General features: G+C 40.6%; 1 protein-coding gene across 6 annotated transcripts in view; it reads right to left on the reverse strand.

Annotated features, from left to right (window-relative positions):
• The window catches only part of ITSN1 (intersectin 1), a 256,074-nt gene that overhangs the window by 93,545 nt on the left and 135,677 nt on the right, over nucleotides 1-26,852 (reverse strand). For all 6 annotated transcript variants that reach the window (XM_088835638.1, XM_088835656.1, XM_088835648.1 and 3 more), the window contains 3 exons: nucleotides 8,966-9,093; nucleotides 4,626-4,855; nucleotides 3,488-3,609 (listed from right to left, as the gene is read on the reverse strand). In XM_088835638.1, the coding sequence (XP_088691764.1) occupies nucleotides 3,488-3,609; nucleotides 4,626-4,855; nucleotides 8,966-9,093 (480 nt within the window). The remainder of the gene's footprint in view (nucleotides 1-3,487; nucleotides 3,610-4,625; nucleotides 4,856-8,965; nucleotides 9,094-26,852) is intronic.

Consider the following 26,852-nt stretch of genomic DNA (forward strand, 5'->3'; position numbering starts at 1 on the left):
CAAAAATAAGTGAACTCCTGATTACTCAACCAAGAGAGATTGCTAAGGATGTTCTACTGTATATTTTTCACAACTGTGTTTCTTAACTACAAAATTCATGAAATAAAAAAATGGTTACTCTTACAAGTCAATTTCCACTTTGGGTGTCCAATTGTTAGCCTCACAAAGATAACACAGATGAATGCCACTCGGGGTGTCTTGTTGCGTTCTGTGATATAAAAGACACCACTCCAGTCCCTTCAACAAGAGGAGACAGGATGCCTCACAACAGTCCCTTCATCACATATTTGGGATGTCAGAGATAAAGTAAACAGTAACCCAGGCCTGGGTAGACAATCTATTTGTCAAAGTCAGATTTATCTTTAGTGTTTTATTAAAAATTATAAATGTTGACACAGTTGTAAATATGAATATAGTGGTGGTGGTTTAGTCGTTGTGTCCGACTCATTGCAACCCCATGGACAATAGCCCACCAGGGATCCCAGTCCATGGGATTTTCTAGGCAAGAATACTGGAATGGGTTGCCATTTCCTTCTCCAGGGGATCTTCCTGACCCAGGGATTGAACTGGGGTCTCTTGCATGCAGGTGGTATAGAAGTACATAAAATTAAAAACAACCACCTCCCACTACTGCTAAGCAGTAAGCACTATTAACAGTTTGATGCCTACACTGCTAGACTGTAAACTATATACATATAAACACTTACATATACACATACACACCTGGTTTTTTTATTTACCCAAATACAATTATACTCCACATATTGTTTCCGCTTTTTTACTGGAGAGTTTATTCGTATCAGGTTGGCCAAATCATACAGAAAAACCCAAATGAACTTTGGGATCAATCCAATATATGTAGATCTGTGTAATTTTAGAAAACATCTTTATTATTTAGCTGTATCGTGATTTATTTAAACCATCTCCCTACTGAGGGATACAGGGCTGTTCCTTTTTTGATTTTACCAGCAGTGCTGCAATGAATATCCATGGACACATTTATTTGTGCACTTGCCAAAAACAGCTTACGGAAGAGAGAATAACAGAGTTCCTGGGTCAAGGCGAATGAGAAATAAGTCTGAAGAAGCGTTGCCAAATTGCCTTTTGGTTGCCTTAGCCAGTCCATGACAGTGCTCATGCTGTGTGTTACGCTCACTTTCCTTCACTGCTGACAAAGCTGGGCATTAGCAAACTCGCAAACTCGCTCAGTTTCTCATCATTAACATTTCCATTTTCCTGATCACCAGAGAAACTTTTTTGTATATTTTAAAAATGATTTATTTTTCTTTATCTGTGCATGTATTTCCTTAAAGCTGTAGGTTTCTTTCATGTTAACTTTTCAGTCTTTATGTATCATGGATGGTGACCCTTTATCTCTCATATATTTTGCAATCTATAGGATTTAATTTTGTAATATTATCAAATCTTTCCATGTTGGTCACTGATGGCCTCCAGTTTTAACCCAGAAAGTTTTTTTTTTTTTTAATAATTTTTAAAAGAGAATTTTATCTTTTAAGTTTAACCTACTTGGAACTTACTTTTGCCCATGATCTGAGAGACTTGACCTGATAATTTGCTAATACGGAGCCTTCAAGTTAGTCCTTACATGGAAGCTAGCAAACAGAAACCTGGTGCGCAAACTTTTACACCTTTCTTTTCTTCTTTTTCTATTTTAAGCACAGACTACTACACACACTCAAAACATCTTTTCACTGCCACGACAACACCCAAAGATATGTGTACTTACACAGAATTAAAGTGATTTAAAAGAACAAAACATTTAATAAGATACAGACTTCCTGACAGTGAGAAGGCACTCACCCATTCCCCTTTAACCTCCACCAGGAAAGCATAGGTTTGAAAGCAAGGCAAAACACATGTTTAATGAGATGTTTCATTCTTACGGTATATCTATACTTTATTCTTTCGGAGGGGCTGGGGCTTAAAAAGTCAATTTAAGGAAAAAGGACTCAATATCACTGTAACAAGACTATGTTTCCTTCAAAAATAGCAGTATTTACTCATTAAAATATAGATCGTCTGTAACATTTCCTTATCATAACACTTGGTTAACACTTCCTTATCGCAAGAAGAGAATATTACTTTTTTTGCACTTTGTGCTGCAACAAAATCCAGTTTCAAAAATGTTAGGCTTTTTTTTTTTTTCTTTTGAAAGCAGTGTAAAAATAAATCAACCTTGTAATAAGGTCCTATCTGCTACAGCACTGTACCTTCATACTGTTTAGATTCCTGCTATTAATTGGTATTTAGATAAATTACAATTCATCTCATTTAAAAGGCAGCCTGAGGCCATCAGGACAGAGAAGATGAGGAAGAAGCTGAGAAAACACTGCCTGCCTCAGGTCACCATTCGTGTGTAGGGTGCTCTGTGAAGAATAAGTGAGGCTGGCACCTGGGCATCCAAACCTCATGTTTCATTACTGTGAAGGAAGAGTTTGAAAGATTCTGGACCCTTAGATGTAACCTCCTTATTTCCAGCCCAAAAGAACTAGAGAAAAAGCTATGAGAAAATAAAGGGAAAGGGGATCAGCTTCTCTGAGAAACAAACACATTGTTCCTTCTAAATATTTTGACCCATGAAATGCCACATACTCTAAATACAGATATGATGCATAAATGCAAAATGAATGTATGAGTAATTACTGTGGCTACACGACATCCTTTATACTTCAATGACATAGGGTCCCAGGATGGGAAGTGTGTTTGTCTCAATTATTAATTTTCACAGTTCTTTGAAAATTCTGAAGCATTTCCATCTTAAAAAAAAAAAAAAGCCAACAGTAATGCAAAGTCTGACCACTTCTAAGACAAACATTCAGTGGATTGAGGAACTACTGTTTTCTTTTAGGAAAGAATTCAGGTCAACCACATTCCTTTATTCTTTCTCAAAATGGTTACTATAGCTTTAGTTATAATCACAAGATTATATTTAATTATTGTATTTAAAGAAACAAGCTATGACAAGCAAAATTCTAAACTCTTTCATCTATTCATTTACAGAGCAGGAAAGCAGATTAACTGTATTTAGTTCATTACTTGTCACGCAATTCAAAGTTTACATGAGTAAAGGGAAAAAAAGATGCTTTGACCCAAAGATACAAAAGTTATCTTTGGCAACTGTGATCAAATATTTTGCATTTAAAACTATTTCGGAAAGACTACTCATAGTATCTCAGTAGGAATCTAAACTCTGAAATTACCAGAGCTTTACAGATTTGAAAATACACAAGGCTATGTCAGGAACCCATTTTTCTTTAACAATTCTATTTTTAGGTAATGCATTTTTAAATGCTGTCTCTCATTCAAATAGAAAAGGAAGAAGACTGAGTCAATACTTCAGAAACTCAAATGCTGGATTATTGGATTTCACACTCGCCCACAATTTTACAACTGTCAAACAAAGTACAAGAAGAGGACAGATGCTAACCATCAACAGAAACCACACTTTCACTGGAGGCTTTCTTACCATGACTATATCTCCCGGCTGGATCGTGATTTCATCGTGACTCCTGGACTCAAAGGGATAGAGTGCTCGGTAATACACCACTTTTACATTCTCCTGTGCAGAAATCGTAAGTGGGCCTTTTTCTGTTTATAAGGAAAGGAGGGGAAGGGGACAAAAATGAAATGCTACGTGGAACAGAAATGCATGACACGAGCCAAATTACTGACATCTATCTCCTCTGTTGTCTATCTTAACATCAGAATCATTTCCATCGACTCAAGGAATTTCTGGAAGAATTTCTGAAAGACATTCAGTGAGGATGTGTCTGGTTCTGAAACCAAAGGAGAGCCAAATCTGATGTCAGCAGCTCCCATCTGAGAGGTCATTAGTGGATGCGAAACAAAGGTCACTGCAGTGCTAACGCCCCCATTCTCTGACTCCTAGCTTAGACGCCAGCAGCGCACATCTGTAAGGCACCAAGCACTCCCCTGACGCAGTGTGTCTAGCAGGAGGCAGTAGACAGAATGTGATGTAAATCTCAAATCAGTCAACTCATATGGGAGGGCCAAGAAGCACAACTTTAACTTCCCGTATTAAGCGATATGGAAATGTTGAGGCTACAGGCCCCAGACGTGGTCATATAAAAGGTAAGTTAGGAGGCCACTTGTGTTCAAAGGGCAAAAAAACATTCAAAAGGTAAGACCACAACTGGATGCAGTGCAGACCAAGAAAAGTGAAGGCCACGTGAATACAGCCCGGAGAAGAAAGGCCACTTCCTGCTGCCGAGACAGTTCTGAAATTCCCAGAGAAAATAACACACTGGAGAAGCAGCAGGTTCCTCTTTGGCAGGAAGGGTTATGATCTCCATGTGGAATACAGCTGTATGAATAGCACTTGGCAATGAAAACTTCATGCCACTGCTGTCTGCAAACGACTTCTGGGTGACAGCATAACGGGGCCAAGGGTTGCCATGGTGTGGGCCTCTAAAAGAGACCTCTAAAATGATGCTAGAGAATGAACATCTGCACTGTCCAAAAAAATGACTGACCTTCTCATGGCTATGAATGTAGCCAAGACAGAGCCTGATCAGATATGGCTACTTCCCAGAAGGACCTGGGAGGACAGCGATTTTTGCTAGCCTAATTGTGGTCTCTCATACCTGCAGTGGACCAGGGAGCCTGGACAGCGGGCTTAGCTGGTTCTTGATGCTGGTGTAAAAGCCGACTCAGCTTGTCTTGCATTTCCGGTTTGCCCTTCTCCTCACTGTCTTTCTTTTTGACGCTCTCTTCCCTTTTGAGCTTCTCCTCCTCGTGGGGTTTTCGTGGTCGCTGCTGCTCATCCTCCTGGTGCACGTGCTCCAGCCACTGCTGGTCCCTTTCCTGAGCTCGTCTGTCAATAAAACACCTGGTTACAGCACGGAAGCAACGCCACGTTAACACTGCCGTGATGTCTCTTTTCATAAAGAGCTCCGTCTAGTCAATAGGATGCTAAGCACCAAGGGATACTGTTTGTTCTTCAGGTGGAAGATCTGAATCAATGAGACAGGGGCTCTCAGGGCTCCCCTTCTGGGTAAGACGAGATCACATTATTTAGAAAGACACAGAAAGAAAATTCCTGATGTCGCTTATGAAGGGATTAGAGAACTGAGGAAAATACTCCTCCATTTAAAAACTGGTATATAACTGCAAAGGACATAAGACACATGGACTATAACTTCCATGGACAGAAAGCATACCCAACACTGCAAGTGAAAGACTGCTTAGAGAAGTCCATGAACAATTAGCTCATGGAGGGCATAAGCCATGCTTATGTAGCGCACGAGTAGCTCCCCAGAACTGAAAGAAACCAAGGGGTTGTTCTGAACACTGGAGGCTGTAACCATCCCTTACGAAGCAAGTTTCTATCTTTTACTGAACTTGACTACTTTGTTCTTCAAAGTAGCCGACACAAAGAGAGAAAGTGCAATTAAATCTAGGCCTTTAAAAGTATGATGACTTCAGTATGAAATCCATAGGAAAAGACTAGGAATGATATATATTTTTTTTACCAATAATGATTTTTCTTGCATTCCACAACATTTTACAAAATCAGAAAATTCCTTAAACAATCACAATTTATTTATTTTTGTCTGTGCAGAGTGGCTTGTGGGATCTCAAATCCCAAACCAGGGATTGAACGTAGGCCACTGCAGTAAAAGCACTGAATCCTAACCACTAGACCACCAGGGGACTCCCTAAATGATCACACTTCACTTTTTTTTATTTTTTTGGGCCACACTGCATGACATGTCAGATCATAGTTCCCTGACCAGGCATTGAATGTACAGCTCCTGCACTGGAAGTGTGGAATCTTAGCCACAGGACCACCAGGGAAGTCCTAATGACCACACTTTGAATGAAACTAATGTGAGAGTTGGACTGTGAAGAAAGCTGATCGCCGAAGAATTGATGCTTTTGAACTGTGGTGTTGGAGAAGACTCTTGAGAGTCCCTTGGACTGCAAGGAGATCCAACCAGTCCATTCTAAAGGAGATCAATCCTGGGTGGTCATTGGAAGGACTGATGCTAAAGCTGAAACTCCAATACTTTGGCCACCTCATGCGACGAGTTGACTCACTGGAAAAGACTCTGATGCTGGGAGGGATTGAGGGTGGGAGGAGACGGGGACGGCAGAGAATGAGATGGCTGGATGGCATCATCGACTCTGTGGACATGAGTTTGAGTGAACTCCGGGAGTTGGTGATGGACAGGGAGGCCTGGCATGCTGTGATTCATGGGGTCGCGGAGAGTCGGACACGACTGAGCGACTGAACTGAACTGAACTGAATGTGCAATAATAAATGATACCATGTTAATAATAATTAGTCTTCCATATTAAAAAAATATATTTATTTTTATTTATTTGGCTGTACCAGGTCTTGCCTGGTGGCTCGGATGGTTAAGAATGTGCCTGCAATGCAGGAGACCTGGTTTCAATCCCTGGGTCAGAAAGATCCCCTACGGAAGAGAATGGCTACCCACTCCACTATTCTTGGGCTTTCCTGGTGGCTCAGAGGGAAAAGAATCCACCTGCAATGCAGGACATCTAGGTTTGATACCGACCCAGGGATTGGGGGAAGATCCCCAAGAAGGGAATGGCAACCCACTCCAGTATTCTTGCCTGGAGAATCCCACGGACAGAGGAGTTTGGGAGGGTCCAGTCCATGGGGTCACAAAGAGTCGGATATGACTGAGCAACTAATGCTTTCACTTTCACTTCACCGGGTCTTAGTTTCAGGATGCAGGATCTGGTTCCCTGACTTGGTAACAAACCTTGGCCCCCTGGATTGGGAGCCTAGAGTCTTAGCCACTGGACCACAAGGGAAGTCTCCACATTTGTTAACTACTTTAACTCTCCCACCTGGAGCTCCGTCACTCAGTCTGTCCAGCTCTTGGGGACCCTGTGGACTATGACCTGTCAAGCTTCCCTGTCCATGGGGTTTTTCAGCCAAGAATACTTGAGTGGGTGGCCATGTCCTCCTCCAGGAGTTCTCTCTAACCCAGGGATTGAACCTGGGTCTCCTGCCTTGGAAGGTGGGTTCTTTACCACTGAGTCACCTGGGAAGCCCACCAGGTAGGCAGGTCCTAATCATCAACATTTTACAGAAGAGGAAAATGAGGCAGAGGGAGTGAAGGACTTGGCCAACGTCACACAGCCATACAGGCCTCAGGATTGACCCAGGCCACTCGGTTCTGAAGTTCACAACCTGAATCGCTAGCCTGTGACACAGCCAAGGCACAAAGGTCATTTTGTGGAATCAGGAAACAGCCAAGGGAACATAACATAAACAAAGAGAACTTTCATTCTCCATTTAAAAATATTATATTTATTTCTACTCGAATAATCATGAAGATTCAGTTCAGTAGAATTCTTGTTAGTTTAAATCTTAAGCACTTCACTTACAATTTTCAAAACATGTTTGAAGAAAGCTATAAAAAACATTTTTTGGTAGGGGTAAGAATGTTAATCGTAATTCATAACACAACAAAAAAAAACAATAACATTTGCCTCACGTATTTCACTAACAAAGGGAACCATGTGGACACAGTGAGGGAGGGAAAGGGTGGGAGGAATTGAGAGAGTATCACAAAACATATATATTACCATACATAAAGCAGATATTACCATATGTAAAACAGGGGGAGTTTGCTGTGTGACACAGGGAGATCAACCCAGTGCTCTGTGACAACTTAGAGGGGTGGATGGGGTGGGGGGGGGCAGTTCAGGAGGGAGGGGACATTGTATACCTGTGGCTGATTATGCTGATATATGGCAGAAACCAACACAATATTGTAAAGCAAATACCTTCCAATAAAGAATTAAAAATAAAATAAAGTATATAACCATGTAATTTCTGAAGTTAAATTCTGGGTACTATTTATCATATAATTGTACACAGAAAACTTAAACTTTCCATATGATGACACTGTATCTTTATTTCTACTCTGTAGGGATATAAAATTTTGGTGCAACATATTATAAATAATCAACTTTATAGATAAAAGAATGGAGCTAATCAACACATCCAAGGGGGTAGGTCTAGGGGCATAATCTTAGACCTAGCCCCAAGAAAACCATAAAACAGTCCTCTAAATTGGTTTGAGACCCTACCTACTTACCCACTGGCATGTAAAAACAAAATCAAAAACACCAGGTGCAAAATATTACTATTTTACTAGTAATTTACCATATTACTAGTAATTTACCAGATGCAAAATATTACTAGAAGATAGAAACAAAAGACTACAGACACAAATATTCAAACAGAAACTAACATAATTGTGTCTGAATCTTAAGCAGCAGCAACAGCAAATTTTTTCCTTTTGACCTCAAATTTCATTTGCTGTTGAAAAAAGGAAGATGGTGATGCACACTATTCACCCCACTGGAGAAACCCTGTGTGGTCAGTGAGGTCAGGGACTTTGATTCCAAACCCAAGACTCTGATGGCTATTGTAATTAAAAGGCTGTGAACTGGAAACATATCTTGGTCACTGGCATGCAAACAGGCATATCAATCGGACCAAATCCTTGTGTAATTCCATTTATCTACATAATCATAGCCTGAGAGAGCTCTGGGCACCAACCGAAAACTTCAGAGGTTACTTACATATGCAAAGATTTATATGTATATGTGCTTTTGCTTGTTTTGTGTTTAGTCATCAAGTTGTGTCTGATGCTTTTGCAACCCCATGGACTACAGCCCACCAGGCTCCACTGTCCATGGGATTTCCCAGGCAAGAATATTGGAGTGGGTTGCCACTTCCTTCTCCAGGGATCTTCCTGAACCAAGGATCAAACCTGTGTTTCCTGCACTGGCAGGTGGATTCTTTACCAGTGAGCTACACACATTAAAAACTGAGGGCTTTCTGGTGCAGTAAGAACTTGGAGAAGTTCAGCAAAGAGTAGTGAGTACCTAAAGTTCCTTCCAGATGGGTTCACAATCCAGTGAAAAGACTCACCTTTGGGCTTCCTCTTTTTGTTTTTCTAATTCCAGGATCTTTCGTTCTTGCTCCTTCTGTTTCAGTCGTTCAGCCTCTATGGACTTCTGTTTCTGGAGTTGCTGCTTGTTATGTATTTCTCTAAGTTCCTATAAATAATTAAGAAACAGTTCATGTAGCAACATGTTTTGGGAGACACTTCTATTGTTTATCAGCATGCAACATTTCATAATGGGGAAGCCTGAACACGTAGGAGATAATGCTTCAGGTTTGAAAGACCAGGAAAACTAAAGTCACCCTACACTGACATGACTGATCTCCAGAAGCTGTTCGAGGTCGTATTTTAGGGAGCCATAATACCCTGCACCATGTCCATGAGGTGCTTTAGAAGGAGCTTACAAGGGATGAGCATTAGAAAAACTATACTGCTCAAGACACAGCAACAATAATAGAATACAACCAACTTTAAGACATGGTGATAATTATGAATGGAACCTTAAGATTCTTTTGATAATAATCAACACCAACCTTCATCGGTTTTGAATATACACACGTTTCTTCACACATTCCCTCCATCAAACCGTGACAACTTTGACTCCTTCTTATGATACGCTGCTTTAAAACAAAGGGACATCCTTCTCCCCGACAACCTTGAGTCTTCCCCCAGGGTCTATTTTGCTTCAAATCAGACATCTTCCAGAGCATCTTTTACTAAAACCATGTGTGAAGTTGTCAGCTGCCCCAAACTAAACCAGTAGTCAGATGGAAGGTAAAAACCTATAATTTGACCATTCCTTTAGATCTGATTTCCTCATGAGACACTAACACAGGAATAATAGTAATTTCCTCAGAAGGCTAGTAAAAATAAAGTGTATATTACAATATGGAAAGTATTCAACTCAGAAGCTGAAATACTCAAAAATATGAAGAACAAAGAAATGCCTGTTGGTAAGGGAAAATCCTCTGATTCTATAGGAATCAAATGGTCACTAACAGATTTGGTCACCAGATCTCTTCTTACTTGTGTCAATAAAAAATCAGACATGCCCAGGTGTCCAGCAGAACCAAGAGTACAGTTCCAGTTGGCCTCCTGGTCTGGTCAATGGTGGGTGGTGGCCCCAGGCTCTATTTGGTGAGATTTAAGAACAAAGGCCTGCACTGTCTTCTCTTGCTTTGCTCATAGGTAAGTCCATATGAGGAGGTTTCTTCCAGCCTTATTTCTACCTTTAGAAATTCACAGCTCAGGCATCAAATGTAGAAAAACTCTCTGAAGAAGATCAGTGTCAAAATACATTTACTCCTAGAGAAAAGGCCTAGAGTGAGGGTAACCTTTTCCCACTAACTAAACTCTTCTCCCAAATAAGACGGTAGGTATTGGGAGGGGGTATTAGAGGGCAGACACACTGAAATCATAATCACAAAAAACTAGTTGATCGGATCATATGGACCACAGCCCTATCTAACTCAATGAAACTAAGCCATGCCGTGTGGGGCCACCCAAGACGGAAGGATCATGGTGGAGAGGTCTGACGGAATGTGGTCCACTGGAGAAGGGAATGGCAAACCACTTCAGTATACTTGCCTTGAGAACCCCATGAACAGTATGAAAAGGCAAATTGATAGGATACTGAATGAGGAATTCCCTAGGTCGGTAGGTGCCCAGTATGCTACTGGAGATCAGTGGAGAAATAACTCCAGAGAGAATGAAGGGATGGAGCCAAAGCAAAACCAATACCCAGTTGTGGATGTGACTGGTGATAGAAGCAAGGTCCGATGCTGTAAAGAACAATATTGCATAGGAACCTGGAATGTTAGGTCCCTGAATCAAGGCAAATTGGAAGTGGTCAAACAGGAGATGGCAAGAGTGAATGTCGACATTCTAGGAATCAGTAAACTAAAATGGACTGGAATGGGTGAATTTAACTCAGATGACCATTATATCTACTACTGTGGGCAGGAATCCCTTAGAAGAAATGAAGTAGCCATCATGGTCAACAAAAGAGTCCAAAATGCAGTACTTGGATGCAATCTTAAAAACGACAGAATGATTTCTGTTCGTTTCCAAGGCAAACCATTCAATATTACAGTAATCCAAGTCTATGCCCCAACCAGTAATGCTGAAGAAGCCGAAGTTGAACAGTTCAATGAAGACCTACAAAACCTTTTAGAACTAACACCCAAAAAAGATGTCCTTTTCATTATAGGGGACTGGAATACAAAAGTAGGAAGTCAAGAAACACTTGGAGTAACAGGCAAATTTGGCCTTGGAGCACGGAATGAAGCAGGGCAAAGGCTAATAGAGTTTTGCCAAGAGAACGCACTGGTCATAGCAAACACCCTCTTCCAACAACACAAAAGAAGACTCTACACATGGACATCACCAGATGGTCAACACCAAAATCAGATTGATTATATTCTTTGCAGCCAAAGATGGAGAAACTCTATACAGTTAGCAAAAACAAGACCAGGAGCTGACTGTGGCTCAGATGATGAACTCCTTATTGCAAAATTCAGACTTAAATTGAAGAAAGTAGGGAAAACCATTAGACCATTCAGATATGACCTAAATCAAATCCCTTATGATTATACAGGGGAAGTAAGAAATAGATTTAAGGGTCTAGATCTGATAGATAGAGTGCCTGAAGAACTCTGGACGGAGACTCGTGACATTGTACAGGAGACAGGGACCAAGATCATCCCCACGGAAAAGAAATGCAAAAAAGCAAAATGGCTGTCTGAGGAGGCCTTACAAATAGCTGTGAAAAGAAGAGAAGCGAAAAGCAAAGGAGGAAAGGAAAGATACAAACATCTGAATGCAGAGTTCCAAAGAATAGTAAGGAGAGATAAGAAAGCCTTCCTCAGCAATCAATGCAAAGAAATAGAGGAAAACAACAGAATAGGAAAAACAAGAGATCTTTTCAATTAAAGATATCAAGGGAATATTTCATGCAAAGATGGGCTCGATAAAGGACAGAAATGGTATGGACCTAACAGAAGCAGAAGATATTAAGAAGAGGTGGCAAGAATACACAGTAAAAGTGTACAAAAAAGATCTTCACGACGAAGATAATCACGATGGCGTGATCACTCACCTGGAACCAGACATCCTGGAATGTGAAGTCAAGTGGGCCTTAGAGAGCATCACTACGAACAAAGCTGGTGGAGGTGATGGAATTCCAATTGAGCTATTTCAAATCCTGAAAGATGATGCTGTGAAAGTGTTGCACTCAATATACCAGCAAATTTGGAAAACTCAGCAATGGCCACAGGACTGGAAAAGGTCAGTCTTCATTCCAATCCCAAAGAAAGGGAATGCCAAAGAATGCTCAAACTACCACACAATTGCACTCATCTCACACACTAGTAAAGTCATGCTCAAAATTCTCCAAGCTAGGCTTCAGCAATATGTGAATCGTGAACTTCCAGATGTTCAAGCAGGTTTTAGAAAAGGCAGAGGCACCAGAGATCAAATTGCCAACATCCGCTGGATCATGGAGAAAGCAAGAGAGTTCCAGAAAAACATCTATTTCTGTTTCATTCACTATGCCAAAGCCTTTGACTGTGTGGATCACAATAAACTGTGGAACATTCTGAAAGAGATGGGAATCCCAGACCACCTGACCTGCCTCTTGAGAAACCTGTATGCAGGTCAGGAAGCAACAGTCAGAACTGGACATGGAACAACAGACTGGTTCCAAATAGGAAAAGGAGTACGTCAAGGTTGTATATTGTCACCCTGCTTATTTAACTTCTATGCAGAGCACATCATGAGGAACACTGGGCTGGAAGAAGCACAAGCTGGAATCAAGACTGCCGGGAGAAATATCAATAACCTCAGATATGCAGATGACACCACCCTTATGGCAGAAAGTGAAGAGGAACTCAAAGGCCTCTTGATGAAAGTGAAAGACGAGAGTGAAAAGGTTGGCTTGAAGCTTAACATTCAGAAAACGAAGATCATGGCATCTGGTCCCATCACTTCATGGGAAATAGATGGGGAAACAGTGGAAACAGTGTCAGACTTTATTTTTTTGGGCTCCAAAATCACTGCAGATGCTGATTGCAGCCACGAAATTAAAAGACACTTGCTCCTTGGAAGGAAAGTTATGACCAGCCTAGGTAGCATATTGAAAAGCAGAGACATTACTTTGCCAACCAAGGTCCGTCTAGTCAAGGCTATGGTTTTTCCAGTGGTCATGTATGGATGTGAGAGTTGGACTGTGAAGAAAGCTGATCGCCGAAGAATCGATGCTTTTGAACTGTGGTGCTGGAGAAGACTCTTGAGAGTCCCTTGGACTGCAAGGAGATCCAACCAGTCCATTCTAGAGGAGATCAATCCTGGGTGTTCATTGGAAGGATTGATGCTAAAGCTGAAACTCCAATACTTTGGCCACCTCATGCGACGAGTTGACTCACTGGAAAAGAGTCTGATGCTGGGAGGGATTGGGGGTGGGAGGAGACGGGGACGGCAGAGAATGAGATGGCTGGATGGCATCACTGACTCTGTGGACATGAGTTTGAGTGAACTCCGGGAGGCCTGGCGTGCTGTGGTTCATGGGGTCGCAAAGACTAAGCGACTGAACTGAACTGAACTGAAACTCTTCTGAAGATAAAGTTAAACTGTGTGTACAAGCATTCAGTATACCGTAAGTGACAATGAGAAGTCCTAAACGGGATCCCTGGGATACGGAAAAGAAGTTTAACTGGCAATCAGGAGGTTAGGGAGAGCATGCACTGGGGAGGAGGAAGGGATAGAGAGGAGGAGGCTCGCCAGAGAAGGGGAAGGACGGAAAGAAGGAAGGGGCTTCAGTGCAGCACCCAGCAGATGAGTCAGGAGATAACCAGGCAGGATGAGCAGAAGCTGCGACTCTGTAAGGTCAACATTCCTTAGGGCAACAGCCACGGGCATGTGACTTCCAAGTTATGATGGGTATCTGGGACAGGGGGATTCCCCAGTGGCTCAGTGGTGAAGAATCTGCCTGCAATGCAGAAGAAACAAGTTTGATCCCAGGGTCAGAAAGATCCCCTGGAGAAGGAAATGGCAACCCACCCCAGTATTCTTACCTGGGAAATCCCATGGACAGAAGAGCCTGGCAAGCTACAGCCCATGGGGTCGCAAAAGAGAGATACAACTTAGCGACTAAACAACAACAGCAACTTGGGTCAGGAGTTCAGCTATGGAGGGAGCCATGGCAGGCCAAGAGTGGAGACTAGAAAGTGATGATGAAGTCTTGCTCTGTGTACAGTTCTAAGAGAAGAAAATCAGCACCAGGAAAAAACAATTCCATTTTTCATCTTCTTTCTCATGGCCGTACTATGGGATATAAAACTGGTCTTGAATCAAGCATAAATAGTAATCTCTAAAAATATGAATGAAAACTCTGGTTAATATTTAGGATTTGATATTTCAGAGATAAGTGGAAAACAAGGATCAATTCCTGTTAAGAGTTATTTGCACTCTCGGTTCAAGTTAATATCTCTACGAGAAAAGGAAAAACTGCAGTGGAGTGCTATTAACTGAAACTCTGTATGTCCTAAGAGAGGAATCCAAAAGTCAGCACACAGAAGCAGAAGATATTAAGAAGAGGTGGCATGAATACACAGAACTATGCAAAAAAGGCCTTAATGACCCAGATAACCACGATGGTGTGTGATCACTCACCCAGAGCCAGACATCCTGGAGTGTGAAGTCAAGTGGGCCTTAGGAAGCATCACTAGGAACAAAGCTAGTGGAGGTGATGGAATTTCAGGTGAGCTATTTCAAATCCTAAAAGATGATGCTGTGAAAGTGCTGCACTCGATAGGCCAGCAAATTTAGAAAACTCAGCAACAGCCACAGGACTGGAAAAGGTCAGTTTTCATTCCAATCCCAAAGAAAGGCAATGCCAAAGAATGCTCGAACTACTGCACAATTGCACTCATCTCACACGCTAGCAAAATAAAGCTGAAAATTCTCCAAGCTAGGGTTCAACTGTACGTGAATGGAGAACTTCCAGATGTTAGGGCTAGAGTTAGAAAAGGCAGAGGAACCAGAGATTAAATTGTCGAGAACTGCTGGATTATTGCAGAAAAACATCTATTTCTGGTTTATTGACTATGCCAAAGCCTTAGACTGTATGGATCACAACAAACTGTGGAAAATTCTTCGAGAGACAGGAATACCAGAGCACCTTACCTGCCTCCTGAGAAATCTGTATGCAGGTCAAGAAGCAACAGTTAGAACCAGACAAAGAACCACGAACTGGTTCCAAATTGAGAAAGGAGTATGATGAAGCTGTATATCGTCACCCTGCTTATTTAACTTATATGCAGAGTACACCATGTGAAATGCCGGGCTGGATGAAACACAGCTGGAATCAATTGCCAGGAGAAATATCAATAACCTCTGATAAGCAGATGACACCACCCATATAGCAGAAAGCGAAGAGGAACTAAAAAGCCTCTTGATGAAAGTGAAAGAGGAGAGTGAAAAAGCTCGCTTAAAACTCAACATTCAAGGACTAGGGGTTTACCATAGGGCTTCCCTGGAGTGCGGTCAGCATCTAGAAAATTAAAGTCTGGAAAGATGGGTCCCCAAAGGCTCAACTCCAGCCCAAATGGAAGGGTCCCTAACCTGTAATACTTTCTACCCCCACAGCAGTCAAGGTACCAGGACATGATGAGTCAAGCTATGGAAGAAAACTGAAGAGGACACTCAATACACCTGTAAGCCCCTGGGAGATCTCAGATACCTATTCAGGACTACAGATGAGTGCCATTCTAATGAACACCCCCAAAATTGTTTCTGGGAATAAGATTTCTCAGGATAGCCCTAACGAGCCAATACAGCTTGGCAGGGGTTATACTCCAAGTCAGACAGGAGATAGATCTCCTGAGCCCTAAACAAGGAGGGACTTGAGCCATCTTGAATGAGAAATATTGTTTCTGGGTAAATACCTCCAGCCAATTTGAATAAAGTCTCACAGTCCTCAAAAGAAACATTCAGATCCTACGAGATCTCAAAGAACAAGCTGGAGCGTTCTCGGGGTGGCTGCAATGTCTTTTTAGGGGACCCTTCTCCTGGCGAGGGGGGATTTGGAGTTGACCAGTGCCCCTACTAATCCCTGTCATCACCACACTGATGCTGCTATGATTGCTCCATGCGTTATCAATTGTCTAACCCGTTTTGTCTCTGCCCAGGTCACCAAGCTACAACATGCAGTGCCAGCTCAACCAGGATATATAAAACTAACCCGACCACAGAAAATACCACTCACACTTAGATACATACCGCTATAAGGACTCTGAGGCTTGAGACTAGCAAGAGGGGGAGGCCCAATGCCCCTTGCCATCCCAGCTCAGCAGGAAGTAGCCAAAGAGATCTTGACGCCTCTACTGCCAAAGAATTGGGCCTCCCATCTCTTGACAGGGGAATATTAGGTAGTTAGAATAGGAAAAAGGAGTCCAAAATGGTGATGGCTAAAAGACAAAGAAAGAGAAAAGCCCACGGAAGTGGAGCAAAAGAAGATCCACAGACCAGAGTGAGAACTTCAGGTGAAACAAATATGCCCCCTTCTTGGCCAGACTAATTTGCATACGGCAGACTCAAAGGGGTGGGGAGAGGAGACAAATGTATAAAAGGAGGAAGCCAAGATGGATTGAGGCCTCTCCTTTGGGGTCGATGTGCCATCATGCCTCGAGGGTATAATATCCTTTGTTTGCCGGATAAAACTCTGGGCTGTAACCGAGCTGCTAAAAAAACAACAACTCAACATTCAGAAAACAAAGATCATGGCATCTAGTCCCATCACTTCATGGCAAATAGACGGGGAAACAATGGAAACAGTAACAAACTGTATTTTCTTGGGTTCCAAAATTACTGCACATGGTGACTGCAGCCATGAAATTAAAAGATGCTTGCTCCATGGAAGAAAAGCTACGACCAACCTAGACAGCATATTAAAAAGCAGAGACATTACTTTGCTGACAAAGGTCCATCCAGTCAAAGCTCTGCTTTTTCCAGTAGTCATGTACAAATGTGGGAGTTGGACCATAAAGCAAAGTGAGTTACAAAGAATTGATGCTTTTGAACTGTGGTGTTGGCAAAGACTCTTGAGAGTCCCTTGGACTGCAAGGAGATCCAACCAGTCAATCCTAAAGGAAATCAGTCCTGAATATTCATTGGAAGGACTGATGCTGAAGCTGAAGCTCCAATACTTTGGGCCACCTGATGTGAAGAACTGATTCATTGGAAAAGACCCTGATGCTGGAAAAATTGAAGGCAGGAGAAGGGGACGACAGAGGATGAGATGGTTGGATGGCATCACTGACTCAATGGACATGAGTTTGAGCAAGCTCTGGAAGTTGGTGATGGACAGGGAGGCCTGGTGTGCCTCCCTGTTCATGGGGTTCATGGGTGTTCATGGGGTTGCAAAGAGCTGGAGACACAACTGAGCGAATGAACTGAACTGGCCTGAACACAGACAGGGATGGCCTGCCATCTCACTGGCCCAGTGGCTGAGACCCTTTAAAAGGAAGGGTAAAAGATGATGAAAAATAGAATTTTATCCTATTATCAAATTTCATTTTCAATTGCACAAAATTCTCAAAAAGGTTCAGAAAAAATAATTTATGGTGTGCACGCTCAGTAGCTAAGTCATCTCCAATTCTTTGCAACCCCATGAACTGTAGCCTGCCAGGCTCCTCTCTCCATGGGATTTTCCAGGCAAGAGTATTGGAGTGGGTTGCCATTTACTTCTCCAGGGGATCAAACGTGTGGCAATCAAATCTGCATTGCCAGGCAGATTCTTTACCACTGAGCCACCAGGGAAGCCTGGGAACGAAGATACCAGGATTTTATTCTAGGTCCCTGATGTGGGCCAGCAGCTGAAGCAGAGCTGATGATCTTTAGGGTTCTTTTTTGTTTGTTTTGTAGTTTTAAGATCTATTAAATTCTTAGATACTGTTCATCACCATAAAAATTTATCTTAATGTCTCTTTTATTCATTATTTTATTTTTATGGCATAAGCTAAAAATGCATAACTAGTAAGCAAGATAATTCTGAGCTGAAATTAAACACAAAAGAGTAAAAAATGACAGAGGAGGAATAATATTTTAGTTTGATGTTTAGGGACCTGACTGTATATTAAAACAGAAAAGTTCTTATTTCATTCAGGAAAAGTGTATTTTAGACATAGTCGTATTCAGAATATTTAATACTAATTAATACTAATTAACACTGCATAAGCAATAGCCAATTAGGATGGACTCCAGCCATGATGTACCAACGCACAGGGTAGATCATAGGCACAAATGAAGATTTTTCATTTTACTAAAGAATTATACTGCTCATTTCTATACTGGGCTCTAGTAATAGGAGATCTATTAATTTATGGATCAACAATTACCAATTACAAAGTCATGACAGATGGAAACAAAGCTAGGAACATATTATGAGGCACTATAAAATGAAAAGCAATCAAATAAATATAAAGAATCAACAGGAGAAAAATCACTCTAACGAGACAGTTTTAAAACAATTTTTAAATGTATCAAATACTCGAAGGAAGATATTTTTAAAAATTGTAAAGCACATTTATTTTTGAATATAAGAGAATTAGAGGATAAAATGAACCTATCTTTGGAACTGTCTAAATAAGTTGCAACTTCAAGCACCTCCAGGCAATGGAGCTTGCAGGAGCCATAAAATAACAGATGTCAAATTAGGTAACAGAAGGCTCTGACATCTTACGATCCAGATTTGAAGACTGCAAAGTTTTTCTGTCATTTCCTTCACCCGTGTCAAATACTGCTGAGATACACAATCAAAAAATATGCTATGAATAGGAAGCCGTTCTAGATTTTCCTTTTTTTCTTGGACTTGGGGAGTTTAAGAAGGCATAAACCAAAATAAGCAGAAAATGTATGATTCCTAAGTTGATTACGTTCTTAAAAGTTGAACTTCTGAGAAGGCAACCTATAGAATGAAGAAATATGAACTAAAAACTAACAATGACTTGCCTTTCCAGGCATGACAAGGAGCAATGGGTCCTTTCACATGGGAGCAGAGGGCTGCCCTGATCATTTATTCTTTCTCAATACTGTTTCAGAAACTCAAGTATAAGTACTAATACTTTACGAGTTGCCTTTTAATTCTTTCTGGGAAAACATTTTCCAGGTGGCAGATCTCATGTCATTACATTCTTGCTTTACTTAGGAAATGAGAAAACTACTGGGAAAAGTAGCTGAGAAAAACATCCCCACACAAATCAGAGCAGCTACTGAGCGATTAGCCTGGCATAAGTTACCTTGTAAATTCTATCAAATCTTGTCGGAGTTATTTGTCTATTATAACTAAGATAAATAGAACAAATCAAAAATTACTATGAATCAACACTCACTCATATCTCACTTGTAGCTCTTCCTCAAATTAACCTACTTTTTACCAGTTTTTTCTATAATCACATATTTATTTATTGGCTGAATATTTATCTAGCAATATCGTATGTGTACAACTTAGTTGATCTTTATTCTGTGTTCTACTCAAAGGTGTATGTTTAACACCAGATATGGTGAACAAGAGCCTAATATTAACTCCTAATAAAGTAGGGAGACTTTATTAATAAATAAGAAATGATTAAGTATCCATTCAATAAGTTCCAAATATGAACAAATATATGGGAAAAAGAAAACTCCAATAAAATGTGTAGTATATGTAAATTAAGATTTTTTTTTTCCCACCAGTAATATCTCCAGAATCCTAAGAGAGAGAGGAGTTTCTTATCCGGTGTCTATAAATGAGCTTTAGATCTGTAAACATTGTAAGACTGCATGCAAACTGGGGTATATGGGCATCTTTCTTACTGAGAAGGCACATAAGCTGCTTTTATTTGATTCTCAAAGGGGTGTTGGATCAAGCACAGATATAAACCACAATAAGCAAATGATTGGCAAATAAAGATTGTCTTGTGTTAGTTAAGATAAATGAAAATCAGGTTGCCTCTTTCTTCTTTCAACTAAGGGGGAAAAGTCACTTATTTCCCCTAAGGAATGAAGATATTTGCACCAAAAAACATCTTTGGACATCCTGTGGCAGACAGCCAAAGTATTTCAAAAGCAATATGCTTCACAAATTGAATACTCAAGAAGACCCAATTTTTTGCCCAGAGAAATATGGCTCAATTTCAAGTTCACTAAAGACAGTTGTCCTATTGATATGCAAGAGGCACAGAATGACTGAATTAAAAAACTGTGACTGTTTCTCCTTCATTTAGTCTCAGAGACTCTCAAAAATAAATGTATTATGTGACCTGACATTACATGAAATATAGAGAAGTATCTACCTGCACAATATGAATGGCATTTCTTTTCATAAGTTTGTGAAGAGAGAGGGGAAAATGAAGTAGCAATATGGAGCCTATGAAAGACTAGCTGTTTATGGAAATACGTTGCTATTTGGTCATCTAACTCTTGAAGTATTAGCCTGCTTCTGTTTTTTTTCTTTTTCCTCAGACTATCTCTTGGAACAGAAAGACAAAAGCAACTGATTAATTAGGAGAAATTCATGGGCTTCCCTGGTAGCTGAGATGGTAAAGAATCGGCCTGGAATACAGAAGACCTGGGTTCGATCCCTGGGTTGGGAAGATCCCTTGGAGGAAAGCATGGCAACCCACTCTAGCATTCTTGCAGGGAGAATTCCACGAACAGAGGAGCCTGGCAGGCTACTTGCAGGGAGTCTGAAAGAATGGGATACAACCAAGGGACTAACACTTTCACGAACTGAACACTACAAATCAACATAAATTGTGGAGGACACATTTCTTACAACAATCTTGGTACTGTCAACAATGCATTGACTACAGATGTATTCAAACATCTTTTGCTACCCGAACATTACTGACCACAAATGTTTCAAATATCCACTTATATGACACATCAGGCATTAGTCTCTGCAAAAATCACCTGATCATTTCTGTGTTAATATTAAATGGACCACATAGGAAATTGACCTAGGTACCAGCATCAGAAATTGCAGGTGTTTGTTTGGTCTAGACCTAATAATTACAGGAAGCTAGAAGTGCTTTTTATTTTTTTCCTCCACACTCCACCCAAGACACTCAGCTTGAGTCTTTCCTGGCTTCCACAGAAAACTTCAGTGCGTGCCAGAAACCTCAAAGCCTCCAGATGTCCCTGTCCTTGGGAATCAGCTCGATAAGGGAGAGTACAATTGGCAGGTCCTTCTCTAGGCCTCACCTCCAGCAAAGGGGAGGTGCTACGAAGAGCAAACCAATGAATCCACACTGGAAAAAACGCCTGGTAAACTGTCCCATTTCTATACAAATATTGGGGGGTGACTGATAGATTTCACAGGTAGGCATGCTTTTGTATAAATAAATGCCACTTTATTTCTCACCTAAGGACACACTGTGTAGCAGACAAAATCAGAATTTTTAAAAGGATTTTGGGTCTTAAAATATGGTAACTTATCCCAATTAAGTGGTTGTAAAACAAATGGAAAATCATTAAAGAAAGCCAACCAACAAACCTCATGAAGACTGAGGAACTCCTACCAGTGTGGAAAAATCAGAAAAATCACTACTTCAAAACAGAAGTTTTACTCAAATCAAGATAAACTGATATTCCATTTCCTGCAAAATTATAAAATGTATTCATTCTTGCTGCATGAAAAGCAGGAGGAATATAAAAAATATATTGATTGGAAATATATATATAGAGAGAGAATAAATAGACTGGTTATTTGAATTCTGAGAACATGCTTAAAGATCATTTCTAAGTCTGTGGTCTATATTCAACCAGACAGACAGTCCAACTCCCCATGGTGCAAGTTGGCAGTCAGTGTATCATAGTGTCATGGGAGAGTCAAAGAGGGATGAATGGGTGTGTGTGTGTGCGTGTATATGTGTGTACATGTGTGTGTTTGTAAAGGGATGAGAGGACAGATGAACAAAAAAGGAGAGAAGAGCTATTAAGAGAAAACCCTGTCTTTTCTGCAGTTCAGTTCAGTTCAGTTCAGTCGCTCAGTCGTGTCCGACTCTCCGCGACCCCATGAATCACAGCACGCCAGGCCTCCCTGTTTCTGCAGTAGATAGAGCTAACTAAGAATCTTCTCCCATGTCTCCCAAGAGTCTTTGCTAGGTATCCTTATGCTCCCAGAAAGAGAAAACAGACTCTATTTTGTCCTGAAAATCTGAGTTTTCCCCAAATGACTCAGCTTTATCTATAAAGCAATACCCCTTTATTTTAAAATGCATGTCACTCTTAAGGATCAAATTGTCAAGGAGTTTGGCTAAAGAAGAGAATAAGAAAACATTTTTTAAGTTCTATTCTTTCTCCCTCCCCCTAACACCTTTTGTTAAGTACTTTTTTAAAACCTCAAAAGAAAACCCCCCCAGTATTACTAAAAAAACTCAACCAACCAAGCAACAAGCCTACTGGTATGGCACAGAATCTAACACACAATGTTTGTTAATTATTTTGAGTCTTGGGAGTGTTTAATTACTTTTCTACATTGAAGGAATCTGTCTAAAGTTTCCATAATCACAAGTCCATTCAATGAGAGTTACAGCATTTTATTACTTCTGTGCAAAAAAAGTCGTTTCAAAAAGATCATACAGGTACAAATAAGACTTAATCTTGAACAAGCCGTGAAACAGCCCAACGTGACTCTGCTAATACGAGGAAGCAGCGTGGTTACCTGAACCCACACTGGCTTCTCTCGCTGCGCGGCCTCCTCTTGCTGGGCCTTCTCCTTCCCTCCCTGTTTCCCGCACATGCACTTTTTCCTGGTCCCGCACTCTGCTCTGCAGCTCCTTCTCCAGCTCTTTGCTTTTCTTCCCTGGCTGCTAAACACTTTGCCTCTCAGTGCCTTCATGATGAATGAGCCTGCCGCTGAAATCAAGTGTCTGAAACCAAGGGCCTCAGTAAAAGCCTCAGTAAAGCCAAGAACCTTATTTACTATAACTGGAATTGTCATTTCACCAACAATTCAGTTCCTAGGAGCAATTTTTAGAACTGGTAGCATTATAGGCAGAGTTTATATTTCTAATAGCATCTTGTGTCTAATTTACAAAGCCTGGATTTCCCAAGTATATTAAGGAATGTAATTCTTAACCCTGAATCAGTCCTAAATACTCACATTTTTCTGAGAAATAAAAATTATCCATTTTTGGAATAGTATACTGACTATACTATCTGCTCATGAAAATATGCATATTGACCCAAATAATGACCAAGTATGGTCCTTCAAATTTTTGCAGCCACATGGCAAATTCAATGATCTAAAATATGCTTGGTATAAACACTACAGTATATAGTACCTTATCCATCTCGTAGTTCAGAACTTCCATCACACACCCACACCAACACACACACAATTTGTCAAGAGGAAAGATTCACTCATACTCCATGATTTATAATAATTAATCGTGACTAACTTTTACAAAGAAGTCTTATTAGCACTTCACGGTAAATGCAGTTTTAGACACTGAGCACTCATCTGCACGGGGGAAACTGAAGCACAGGGCTGGAGATGGTTCACCATTCTTAGTTTGAGGAAGATGTGCATTGCCTGAGCAGGGCAGGGAAACCTTTAGAAAGAAGTCTAAGTTGATGACGCACCCCAGGAGAACCGGCAGGCAGTGAAACACTGCCTCCTCCATTGCCACTGACTGGAAAGAAATGCTCTAATATAAACGCCATTCATGTTAGAACTCGGCCAGCACACAGTGCCTAGACAGGGACCAACAAGGACTCGACTTTCCAGCACAAAACACAACACCTAGACACTTTGTGTGGATTCTGTTTTGGCTTACAATAGAGTCCTGAAAACTATAAGCTGCACTTTATGTTGCTGTTCTGTGCCATAGTGAAGATATTAAAATATGGAACGTTAACCTATAAGGGCCAGAGAAAAATAGGACAGTTAACTACTAACATGGCCAAAGGCACCGTGAGGTCAAGTGCTGCTGTCTAAAGAGTTGCTATTCGTAATGGCGTCTGACACTGGCTAGAGTCATAATGTTACACCCACAGCTCAGCATTGCAGGTAAGAAAAATGATGATCAGAATGATTCTCTGTGCCCTTAAGGCAAATAAATTCCCCCCAAAATTGTTTTGATTTTCCTGAAAAATGAGATAAAATGAGAAAAGTCAAAGATAATTGAATTTTAAATTGAGGTTTCCAGAACATGAATATGAGATTATTTATTCCTAAGCATGATAAAATAGTTGCTGCATATAGAATACATTTTAAAAGCAGAAAATTTGATAGATAAATTTGGTCCACTGAAACTCACTGTTCACACAAAAGGTAGTAAAAATAAAAGGCTCTCAGTTGGGAATTTGAGCACAAAAGCTTTAATATCAGAGTGCTATCATTTCCTCCCTTTTTGATAGATCTACAAAAGCCAAGTTTATTCATTCTTTTTCCTTTTTAAAATAAATATTGGTTTTGAGTGATAAATTAGAAAGAAATTTCTGTCTTGCGATCATTTCTGGAAAACATAAACATCTTATCTATAAGATAGCCGTCTACTACAAAAGGATGCAAAAATGTATGCTCAGTCACGCTTCACTCTTTTTGGCCCTGTGGACTGTAACCCTCTAGGCTCTCCTGTCCACGGTATTCTCCAGACAAGAATACTGGAGTGGGTTTCCATTTCCTTCTCCAGGGGATCTTCCTGACCCAGGGATCCAATTTGTGTCTCCTGCATTGGCAGGCAGATTATTTACCACTAGTGTCACCTGGGAATCCCTCATGGAAAAGTAGTCTTTTCTAAAAGGAAAAAAATGAGTCCTCAATTTCCATTAGATAAAATAGAAATGGAAAGGTCCAAGATTCTAGAGACCAAATGATTCATAGCTCTGACCAGTTCTTGACCAGAATTGTAAGTATGGTTTATATTTTTAGTAGATTGCTACCATTGAAACAATATGTATTAATCTAACTGTAAAAGTAACTGATTTCCTCTTTAATTAATGACTTGAGTATTTCCATCATTGGTTATCAGAAACTGGGTGAGGAGGCATAAATGTAATTCTTGCTTAACTGAAGGAAAAAAGGAGCAATTCTCAAAAAAATGAATCTGAACTAGACAGCTGGCAGACAGGACTAAACCAGACTGCATATTAAAAAGAAAGAAAGAAAGAAAAAGGAAACATCATACCTACCCTCTAAACCTTTTCTCATTCACGAAACTAAATACAAATTATACTTCCTGAACACAGAATTATGCTTGAGAATCTGAGCTAAAACAGGGTACTACTGTTCCCTGTGCTATGTGCTGTGCTCAGTCACTCTGAGACCCCATGGACTGTAGTCCACCAGGCTTCTCTGTCCATGGGTTTTCCAGGCAAGCGTACTGGAGTGGGCTGCCACTTTCTTCTCCAGGGCATTTCTTCCCAACCCAGCGATTGAAACTGCACCTTCTGCATTGGCAGGTAGATTCTTTACCTCTATGTTACTGCTCCCTGCATGCCCTTATCACTAAGGAACTGGACACGACCATGAGTGTGTGTCTAAAGAAGTGAATGGCTTACTGCAAGTAGTTTTATACCAAAGAAACTATGAGAGTTGGATTCTGCTAAATGGAACCCTCCTTTATGGGGCTAGAAAGTGAAAACAGGTTTTAACGTTCTGATCAACAAGTTTTTTTTTGGCCACGCCCCACACCACATGGCATCCTTGTTCCCAGACCATGGATCTAACCCAAGTTCCCTGCATTGGAAGCTCAGTCTTAACCACTGGATGACCAGGGAAGTCCCCTTTGATGAACTACTTTTAAAAGTCTACGCTCTATAGGTATTTCTCCAGTGTCACCATACTAGTTGACAATGGGTGAACTGGACTTTCTTTCTCTAGATGAACAATTTATAGGAATATAAAACAAAACTAAGTCCTAATTTCTTTTCTATACTCTCCAGACTGGTTTCCTCTGGGGAGAGGAAGGTTTACGATAGACCAGATTCATACCATCAAACCTGATGTGTGGAATTACTGGACAGTTGAAGTGTTTCGGCAACGTAGCAGTAATTTTTGCCAACATTAGTGAGGATGCTGTGGAGGTACTACTGTATCAAGGGACACACGGAAGAAATCCCAAAGGGTCAGAATGCTGGCTCACCTCATTCATCTCATCTTAGGAAAAATTATAACTGCTAGTGGTAACAAATTCGCCTGCCAATGCAAGAGACACAGATCTGATTCCTGAGTCGGGAAATCCCCCTGGAGAAGAAAATAGCAACCCATTCCAGTATTCTTGGCTAGGAAATCCCATGGACAAAGCACCCTAGTGGACAACAGTGCATGGGATCACAAAAGAGTCAGACATGACTTAGTGACTAAATACCAACAACAAAGTGAATGAGCTCTAAAGTAAAAAAAAAAAAAACAAGCTTCACATTCGCCAATGTGATTATAACAAAGAAAACAGACAGGGGATACTCAAGAGGCTAAAATCTTAAATCTGCCTCTGAGCTGTCTCAATCAAATTATACATTTTTTTCTTTTTTTCAGAAGAAGGAAAGAGTGGCTTTATTTCTTTGCCAGGCAAAGGGCTACAGCCTCAAGGGCTGTTCCCCTCAAATTATAAATCTTTTGATCTTCAGTGTACCTGTTTCTGTTTTGATCTCACCAGGCTGGAGAGGAATACTAGAAATAACAACCGGTCAGAAACATAATGTGGTCACTAAGTCCTCCAAACTTATTTGTTTTAAATAACAGAACAATGTAGCTACACACTGGCTTATGATTTTTTTTTTTTTACTCTCCACACTGACTTAAATTTAAAGTAATAATGGAAAAATAAAATAAAAGTTACAACAGAAAGAAATATTTAAAAACAAGCATATTTGGCTTTCCCTGGTGGCTCAAATGATAAAGAATCTGCCTGCAGCACAGAAGACCCAGGT

Source organism: Moschus berezovskii, chromosome 1 (genome assembly GCF_049115385.1).
Source record: "Moschus berezovskii isolate FMDL1 chromosome 1, NW_MosBer_1.0, whole genome shotgun sequence".
Classification (NCBI taxonomy): domain Eukaryota; kingdom Metazoa; phylum Chordata; class Mammalia; order Artiodactyla; family Moschidae; genus Moschus; species Moschus berezovskii.